A 10,000-nucleotide genomic window follows, 5' to 3' on the forward strand; every position below is an offset into this window, starting at 1 on the left:
TGAGTTTGTTCTGAAAAGCATCAAACATGAGCTCTGTTTCAGGGGCGATGCAGAACTTTAATAGTTTCAGTCATAGTTTAGTTGTTCAGATCTAAAGAGGAGAGAGGAGGGGGAGGAGCACGTTTCTGATCACACAGACTCGTATCCAATCACCTGAGCGTGAGGACAGGTGGGCGTTTTCCCATCATGCACGGGGCCGTGGAGCCGCTGCAGTTCCTCTGGAGAGATGCAGCGGCTGATCCAGTCGGCTGCTCTCGTTGGGGTCTCAGATCTTTGCCCGTGACGTCAGAGCCTCTGGAGCAAGAACAGAATCTAACCGGCACCGAGAGTCTGCAGTCGCTGTAAAACTGTGTCCGTCTGACTCAAACACATCTAGTATCATCGTTATTATGATCTCGTCATAGAAGGGGGCGTGGCTTCGCCGAGGGGGAAAATAGAATCTTTAGAGAAACACAATTTTTTCCACTCTTTTTAGCCATTTTCTGGTGGAATATGAACTTATTTATCACATAAATAAAGTCAAGTGTAAATCGGGTCCATATGGATATTTTCTCACAGCAGATTGTTCAGTAGAAGTGAAAAAACGTTGTAGCAAGCGCTAGCTAACCGTTAGCATTAGCCCGATGCTAACATGTAGCATCAAGTTAGCATTCTCCGTTATTCATGTATTTATGGGCTGTTGAACCACTTTGCTCCTCTCCATGTCTTTGTATCATTATTTAGTAGAAACTATATTTATAATTCAGCATTTGTTACAGTAGTTTTTGAATAATTAGAGAAAGTTTAGATTTCTTAAAAATTGTTTTCAAACATGACCATATATGGGCGATTCCAGGGATGCGTCTGTATCTATACTGAGATGATCATTTTTGTCAATCCGTGTGTTCAGTGGTGACGTCACAGCTCGACTTCCTGGTTCGCAGATGTGCGAGAAACTACAAAAAACTCTTTAAAACCACAATCAATATTTGTAACAGTTACTGAACAGATTTATTTCTCAGAACCAGGAGCCAAACACGAACCTGCTGCTGTAAAAGTCACATTTACCAGAATCACCACATCCGGGTTAGCGGAGACACATGCTAACGCAGCTACGCTAACCCCGGAAGCACCGACTTCAGTAAATATGACTTTTTCAACGGCAGGTGCGGCATTTTTGGCGAAAGAGTCTGAGAAATAAGTTCATTCTCTCTGTGAGTTTCACAAATACTGACGGGAGTTTTTAAGAGTTTTCAAAAACCGGAAGTGGAAGTTAATGCATCTCACTTAGCTCTAATCTGCAGGAAAAAAAGGAAGAAAAAAAAGAGAAGAAAATATCCATCCATTTTCTTCCGCTTTATTTGGGGTCGAGAAAAAAAAAGAAATCAAATTTTAAAAAAGGAAAAATAAATAATAATAATTTCAGTCTTTGTAGAAGGTTCATACTGTCTTCTTACAGTTTTGTTTCTTTTAGTAACACAGAGGTTTAGTTTTACCTGCTTGACTAGTTTCGATCACTTCCTGTAAAACTAACCCCTCTGTCTTACTAAAAGAAACAAAACTGTAATAATAATAATGTGAAACATGAAAATGAAAGCTCTAACCTGCAGTTGTGTAGAAGCTGACGGACGGGTCTGCGGTGAATCTCCTGCCGCTGCGTTTAAGACTCGCTCAATCATAAATTCGTCCTGAAGTTGAGCTCGTTTAATCAGGCTGAACACAGGAGTTAAAGGAGTCACACAGAATGTGACGTAGGCATCAGGGGAACAGCGCCCTCTCCTGGTCACGTAAACCAAAAGTCTTCACCGTGTTCCAAAGTGTGCTATGGGGTGCCACAAGGTTCAGTGCTCGGGCCAATTCTATTTATACTATACATTCTTCCATTAGGGAACATAATCCGAAATCACAATATAAATGTTCACTGTTACGCGGACGACACACAGCTGTATTTATCAATGAAACCAGGTCAGACAGATAAATTAGAAACACTTAGCTCCTGCGTAAAAGCCATAAAGACATGGATGACAGCAAATTACCTCCTTCTTAACCCGGACAAAACCGAGGTTATTATATTAGGCCCTCAAAAACTGAGAGAGTCTTTATCTCAACAGATCATCTCCCTGGATAATATTAGCATATCAACGAGCACAACAGTAAAACACCTCCAAGACCTCTCTTTTAAAACACATATAAACCAGGCTTGTAAAATAGCGTTCTTTCACCTGCGCAACATTACTAAAATACGAAATATCCTTCAAGGCTGGATTACTGCAACAGCCTGCTGGCAGCGTGCCCTAAAAGCTCCTAAAAAGTCTTCAATTAGTTCAAAACGCAGCTGCTAGATTGTTAACACGGACAAAGAGAAGAGAACACAGTTTGGTAAAGCTTTAACCTACAGCCTGAAGTAAAGCTCTGACCCACAGCCCAAAGTAAAGCTCTAACCCACAGCCTGAAGTAAAGCTCTGACCCTCAGCCTGAAGTAAAGCTCTGACTCTCAGCCTGAAGTAAAGCTCTGACCCTCAGCCTGAAGTAAAGCTCTGACCCACAGCCTGAAGTAAAGCTCTGACCCTCAGCCTGAAGTAAAGCTCTGACCCACAGCCTGAAGTAAAGCTCTGACTCTCAGTCTGAAGTAAAGCTCTGACCCACAGTCTGAAGTAAAGCTCTGACCCTGAAGTAAAGCTCTGACCCTCAGCCTGAAGTAAAGCTCTGACCCTCAGCCTGAAGTAAAGCTCTGACTCTCAGTCTGAAGTAAAGCTCTGACTCTCAGTCTGAAGTAAAGCTCTGACCCTCAGCCTGAAGTAAAGCTCTGACCCTGAAGTAAAGCTCTGACCCTCAGCCTGAAGTAAAGCTCTGACTCTCAGTCTGAAGTAAAGCTCTGACTCTCAGCCTGAAGTAAAGCTCTGACTCACAGCCTGAAGTAAAGCTCTGACCCTCAGCCTGAAGTAAAGCTCTGACCCTCAGCCTGAAGTAAAGCTCTGACCCTGAAGTAAAGCTCTGACCCTCAGCCTGAAGTAAAGCTCTGACCCTCAGCCTGAAGTAAAGCTCTGACCCTCAGCCTGAAGTAAAGCTCTGACCCTCAGCCTGAAGTAAAGCTCTGACTCTCAGCCTGAAGTAAAGCTCTGACCCTCAGCCTGAAGTAAAGCTCTGACTCTCAGCCTGAAGTAAAGCTCTGACTCACAGCCTGAAGTAAAGCTCTGACCCTCAGCCTGAAGTAAAGCTCTGACCCTCAGCCTGAAGTAAAGCTCTGACCCTGAAGTAAAGCTCTGACTCACAGCCTGAAGTAAAGCTCTGACCCTCAGCCTGAAGTAAAGCTCTGACCCTCAGCCTGAAGTAAAGCTCTGACCCTCAGTCTGAAGTAAAGCTCTGACTCACAGCCTGAAGTAAAGCTCTGACCCTCAGCCTGAAGTAAAGCTCTGACTCACAGCCTGAAGTAAAGCTCTGACCCTCAGCCTGAAGTAAAGCTCTGACCCTCAGCCTGAAGTAAAGCTCTGACCCACAGCCTGAAGTAAAGCTCTGACTCTCAGCCTGAAGTAAAGCTCTGACCCTGAAGTAAAGCTCTGACTCACAGCCTGAAGTAAAGCTCTGACCCTCAGCCTGAAGTAAAGCTCTGACCCTCAGCCTGAAGTAAAGCTCTGACCCTCAGTCTGAAGTAAAGCTCTGACTCTCAGCCTGAAGTAAAGCTCTGACCCTCAGTCTGAAGTAAAGCTCTGACCCTCAGCCTGAAGTAAAGCTCTGACCCTCAGTCTGAAGTAAAGCTCTGACTCTCAGCCTGAAGTAAAGCTCTGACCCACAGCCCGAAGTAAAGCTCTGACCCACAGCCTGAAGTAAAGCTCTGACTCTCAGCCTGAAGTAAAGCTCTGACTCTCAGCCTGAAGTAAAGCTCTGACCCTCAGCCTGAAGTAAAGCTCTGACCCTCAGCCTGAAGTAAAGCTCTGACCCACAGCCTGAAGTAAAGCTCTGACCCACAGCCTGAAGTAAAGCTCTGACCCTCAGCCTGAAGTAAAGCTCTGACCCTCAGCCTGAAGTAAAGCTCTGACCCTCAGCCTGAAGTAAAGCCCTGACCCTCAGCCTGAAGTAAAGCTCTGACCCTCAGCCTGAAGTAAAGCTCTGACCCACAGCCTGAAGTAAAGCTCTGACCCACAGCCTGAAGTAAAGCTGCCTCAGGAGAAACACTGCTGTGGGAAGTACGGTCCACTGAGCGCTGTCCTCTTCTTCTTACTGCAGACTTTGTTTTATCATGATACAATTTATCTGTAGTCTGTTCATCACTATTCACATGGTGTCTCCTGTCCCACTCCCCCTCAGGAGTGCCTGTCTAGATCGAATGGAGGAACCTGGGTGAACAGAGGAACCTGCATTCTGGAACCTGAGGCCTGGACGGTCTGTGATCTCGGCCCGTCTGCTGAGGGATCCTTCGGCCCTGGGTCTCTATAGCCTGTCCGTCCATGGGAGTGGATCTCTCCAGTGTTAATTTTGACAACATATTTTAATTTAGTTTTAGTCTTAGTCTTTTGACTAAAATGTAATGTAATTTTAGTCGAGATTTAGTCAAAAAAATCTTTTCAATTTTAGTCTAGTTTTAGTCGACTAAAATTGCATGTCAATTTAGTCGACTAAATTTAAGACTAATTAAGTGGACTTTGCATTGATAACATTCATTCTAATCATATTTAATGTTGTTCCTCTGCTTCATGTTTCTGCTCCACATGAACAAAGCTCAGAGCTGATCCTTTAAACATGATCTGAGGCTCTTTCAGACGCTCAATACAAGTTTGGATGATTTTAGTCTCTCCTTTTCATTTTTATTTAGTCTGATTTTAGTCGACTCAAACATCTGGACATTTTAGTCACAGTTTTAGTCTCATGAGAAACTTTTAATTTAGTTTTAGTCCAATTTTAGTCACAAAAATATCACTTTGACTAAAATTAAGACTCAATATTTTAGTCGACGAAATTAACACTGGATCTCTCCTTCTGTGGTTCTCCCCAAGGTTTCTCTTTTCTCCTGCCGGGTTTGTGAGTTTTTCCTCGCCGTGCTGGAGAGTCTAAGGACGGGGGACGCCCACGCCGCTCATCGCTGCCTCCTATTGGACATTATATTTGCCTGATCTTTTAATTGTCACATTTATTGCTGTGTTTTATTGCCTTAATGTTCGGTGCAGCTTTGAGGCCACTTCTGTTGTGATATTGGGCTGTACAAAACCATTAAGCTTGAAACTTGAAACACAGGGCTGACCCGCGGCCACCAGGGGGCGCTGTTATCACCGATGACGAGGGGGCGGGGGCTCCCATGTTAGGAGTGAATGTGACTGAAATGCATCATGGGAAATTAAGTGCTGCTCCACAAACACACGGTTTAAGATTGAGGTTTTATATGAATTAACACGAAGCAAATGAACATTACAGATGATTATTAACACTTCTCTCCCACTGAACCTTTGCTCTGTTTCCGCTCGTTTTCCTCAGATCCAGTTTGAGATTCACATTAAACACACGAGACACAAAAACACATTCTTTAAAACATTCCAAAGTCATTTGAACATTTAAATCATTAACGTTTCATTCACAGATTTAGTGCGATCGTAAAACACAAACTAAAACTTTAAAACGTCTCCACGAAGAACAAGAAAACCCTGGATCGACACAAGTGCAAATGTTTCCAGTTTTTAGGCAAATTCAGTCTTAAATCGTAAAGAACAGACTTTTTTATGGCGATTTCAAACTTTCAAATCAACTTCACGTAAAAATACAAATCTCATTCATTTATTAGTCTCCCTCTGTGCGTCGGACTGTGCTTTAAAAACCCTGTAAACCTCCATGACGACACCAGCGTTCCTCCAGACGTTCTCCTCCAGACGTTCTCCTGCAGAACGTTCTTCCTGATCCACAGAAATGGCTTTAGGAGCGGCGTTAGATTATAGATGAAGTTATTGGTTATAGATGTTTTGGATGGAGGAAAAGAGACGTGGAGAACAGTGGAGTGGACCATGTTTTTGAAATAGTTCTAAAGAGATTTATCGAGGAAGAAACTCCAGACAAACATCGTAAAGAGAGAGTTTTAAATGTGAGACGTTCAGGAGGAAACCGGACAAGAGCGTTTCCTCCTGAACGTCTGTTTTAGTTCCTGACCTTAGTCCGCTCCACGGCTCTGCTCGTCCCTACGGGAGGCGGAGTCTACGGTTTACATGGGGGGTACTGCGGGGGTAGGGGGCGCTCTACTTGAAGGTCTTGATGGGCGCTGGGACTTTGATGTCTTGGCCTTTCTCCAGACGCTTCTCACACTCCACCAGGTAGTTGACCCCGTCCACCACCGTCTGCACCAGCTGCACCTGAGGGGGGGGGGGGGCAGACAGACGCTCAGCTCCCCCCGAACTGAAGAAGCATTACAGGCTCTGAACCTCATTACTCTGACCCCCCGCCTGAAACAAGTGCATTCTGTCCTCTTTGGCTGTTATAGAGGCCTGTGTAACACCTCATTTGAAAGCTAAGACCCACAAAACTGAGCTTTTTCCTCGCGTTGTTGCTGTGTTGTGTCACCGTTTGTATGTTTTTGTTTTTTTTCCCATTTTTGTTGAATTTTTGTTGATTTTTTGTTGATTTTTTGTCATTTTTTTGTTGATTTTTTGTCACATTTTTGTTGAATTTTTGTCTTTTTTTTGTTGAATTTTTGTCACTTTTTTGTTGATTTTTTGTCATTTTTTTGTTTATTTTTTGTCACATTTTTGTTGAATTTTTGTCATTTTTTGTTGAATTTTTGTCACTTTTTTGTTGAATTTTTGTCACTTTTTGTTGAATTTTTGTCACATTTTTGTAGATTTTTTGTTGAATTTTTGTTGAATTTTTGTCACATTTTTGTTGAATTTTTGTCATTTTTTGTTGAATTTTTGTCATTTTTTGTTGAATTTTTGTCACTTTTTTGTTGAATTTTTGTCATTTTTTTGTTGAATTTTTGTTGAATTTTTGTCACTTTTTTGTTGAATTTTTGTCACATTTTTGTTGAATTTTTGTCACTTTTTTGTTGAATTTTTGTCACTTTTTTGTTGAATTTTTGTCACTTTTTTGTTGAATTTTTGTCACATTTTTGTAGATTTTTTGTTGAATTTTTGTTGAATTTTTGTCACATTTTTGTTGAATTTTTGTCATTTTTTGTTGAATTTTTGTCATTTTTTGTTGAATTTTTGTCACTTTTTTGTTGAATTTTTGTCATTTTTTTGTTGAATTTTTGTTGAATTTTTGTCACTTTTTTGTTGAATTTTTGTCACATTTTTGTTGAATTTTTGTCATTTTTTTGTTGAATTTTGTCATTTTTTTGTTGAATTTTTGTCACATTTTGTTGAATTTTTGTCACATTTTTGTTGATTTTTTGTCATTTTTTTGTTGAATTTTTGTCATTTTTTTTGTTGAGTTTTTGTCACATTTTTGTTGCGTTTACATCCTTGTTTTCTTCTCATTTTTTGTGGCTGTTTTGGTGCTTTTTGATTGGGGTAAAGCCAAACTGGAGAAAATAGAATCTGTTCAGGTGGGAGTTAAGGGGTTAAAATCATACAGCACGATGTAGTTTTGTAGTTTATGAGAGCAAATGGTACATGGTTTATTCAACAGAGCTACTAGCTGCTAATGCTAACGCTAACGCTAACGCTAATGTGCGTTTTAAACTGAGAGAATCCTTAATGTTGGACATGTTTGATGAGTTTGAATAATTATTGATTAAAGACGTTACACAGTTCATAATCCACGGCCACCAGGGGGAGCTGTTTCCTCAGTAATGAGCCCTGACAGACCTAGCATCATATAAGTGTGAGTTTGTCCCTGATGTGTGAGCGGGTAAATGATGTTCTGACCTCTGACTGTCCCAGACGGTCCAGGTTGGAGATGTCGAAGGTCCCGCCCACCGCGGCGGTGTCCACGCCCCCTGTGCCGCGCTTCTGTAAACGCAGGTTATCCAGGATCTTATTGAAGCGCGAGTCCTGAGGAGCAGAGGGGGAGGAGTCAGGTCTGAGGCCGGAGTATTCACAGTGTATGTAGTAGTCGTAGTATGTGTAGTAGTAGTGTATGTTGTAGTATATGCAGTACCTTGCTGAGCAGGGGCAGTTTGACGTGCACGCCCGCCCTCAGCCCGGTGCCCAGGTTGGACGGGCAGGTGAGGACGTATCCCAGTCTCTCGTTCCACATGAACTCCCAGCCTCGCTCCTGGATCAGACGCTCCACCTGAGGACCACGCCCAGTTAGTAACAGACTCCTCCCCCTGAGGACCACGCCCAGTTAGTAACAGACTCCTCCCCCTGAGGACCACGCCCAGTTAGAGACAGACTCCTCCCCCTGAGGACCACGCCCAGTTAGAGACAGACTCCTCCCCTGAGGACCACGCCCAGTTAGTAACAGACTCCTCCCCCTGAGGACCACGCCCAGTTAGTAACAGACTCCTCCCCCTGAGGACCACGCCCAGTTAGTAACAGACTCCTCCCCCTGAGGACCACGCCCAGTTAGAGACAGACTCCTCCCCCTGAGGACCACGCCCAGTTAGAGACAGACTCCTCCCCCTGAGGACCACGCCCAGTTAGTGACAGACTCCTCCCCCTGAGGACCACGCCCAGTTAGTAACAGACTCCTCCCCCTGAGGACCACGCCCAGTTAGTGACAGACTCCTCCCCCTGAAGACCACGCCCAGTTAGTAACAGACTCCTCCCCCTGAGGACCACGCCCAGTTAGTGACAGACTCCTCCCCCTGAAGACCACGCCCAGTTAGTAACAGACTCCTCCCCCTGAAGACCACGCCCAGTTAGTAACAGACTCCTCCCCCTGAGGACCACGCCCAGTTAGTGACAGACTCCTCCCCCTGAAGACCACGCCCAGTTAGTAACAGACTCCTCCCCCTGAAGACCACGCCCAGTTAGTAACAGACTCCTCCCCCTGAGGACCACGCCCAGTTAGAGACAGACTCCTCCCCCTGAGGACCACGCCCAGTTAGAGACAGACTCCTCCCCCTGAGGACCACGCCCAGTTAGTGACAGACTCCTCCCCCTGAGGACCACGCCCAGTTAGTAACAGACTCCTCCCCCTGAGGACCACGCCCAGTTAGTGACAGACTCCTCCCCCTGAAGACCACGCCCAGTTAGTAACAGACTCCTCCCCCTGAGGACCACGCCCAGTTAGTGACAGACTCCTCCCCCTGAAGACCACGCCCAGTTAGTAACAGACTCCTCCCCCTGAAGACCACGCCCAGTTAGTAACAGACTCCTCCCCCTGAGGACCACGCCCTGTTAGTAACAGACTCCTCCCCCTGAGGACCACGCCCAGTTAGTGACAGACTCCTCCCCCTGAAGACCACGCCCAGTTAGTGACAGACTCCTCCCCCTGAGGACCACACCCAGTTAGAATCAATAAACTAGCTCCAGACTCCTCCCCCTGAAGACCACGCCCAGTTAGTAACAGACTCCTCCCCCTGAGGACCACACCCAGTTAGAATCAATAAACTAACTCCAGACTCCTCCCCCTGAGGACCACGCCCAGTTAGTAACAGACTCCTCCCCCTGAGGACCACGCCCAGTTAGAGACAGACTCCTCCCCCTGAGGACCATGCCCAGTTAGTAACAGACTCCTCCCCCTGAGGACCACGCCCAGTTAGTGACAGACTCCTCCCCCGAGGACCACGCCCAGTTAGTGACAGACTCCTCCCCCTGAAGACCACGCCCAGTTAGAATCAATAAACTAACTCCAGACTCCTCCCCCTGAGGACCACGCCCAGTTAGTAACAGACTCCTCCCCCTGAAGACCACGCCCAGTTAGAATCAATAAACTAACTCCAGACTCCTCCCCCTGAAGACCACGCCCAGTTAGAATCAATAAACTAACTCCAGACTCCTCCCCCTGAGGACCACGCCCAGTTAGTAATAGACTCCTCCCCCTGAGGACCACGCCCAGTTAGTAACAGACTCCTCCCCCTGAGGACCACGCCCAGTTAGTGACAGACTCCTCCCCCTGAGGACCACGCCCAGTTAGTGACAGACTCCTCCCCCTGAGG

General features: G+C 45.2%; 1 protein-coding gene across 1 annotated transcript in view; it reads right to left on the reverse strand.

Moving 5' to 3' along the window:
* Positions 1-6,174: 6,174 nt before the first annotated feature.
* LOC306982649 (creatine kinase U-type, mitochondrial-like) overlaps positions 6,175-10,000 on the reverse strand; it is a 10,839-nt gene continuing 7,013 nt past the window's right edge. Inside the window, exons 7-9 of the mRNA XM_079583118.1 lie at positions 8,053-8,187; positions 7,821-7,946; positions 6,175-6,308 (exon numbers count right to left, since the gene is read on the reverse strand). Coding sequence (XP_079439244.1) covers positions 6,195-6,308; positions 7,821-7,946; positions 8,053-8,187 — 375 coding nt within the window. The 3' untranslated portion in view covers positions 6,175-6,194. The remainder of the gene's footprint in view (positions 6,309-7,820; positions 7,947-8,052; positions 8,188-10,000) is intronic.

This window comes from Gobius niger (genome assembly GCF_951799975.1).
Source record: "Gobius niger genome assembly, contig: SCAFFOLD_82, whole genome shotgun sequence".
Lineage (NCBI taxonomy): Eukaryota > Metazoa > Chordata > Actinopteri > Gobiiformes > Gobiidae > Gobius > Gobius niger.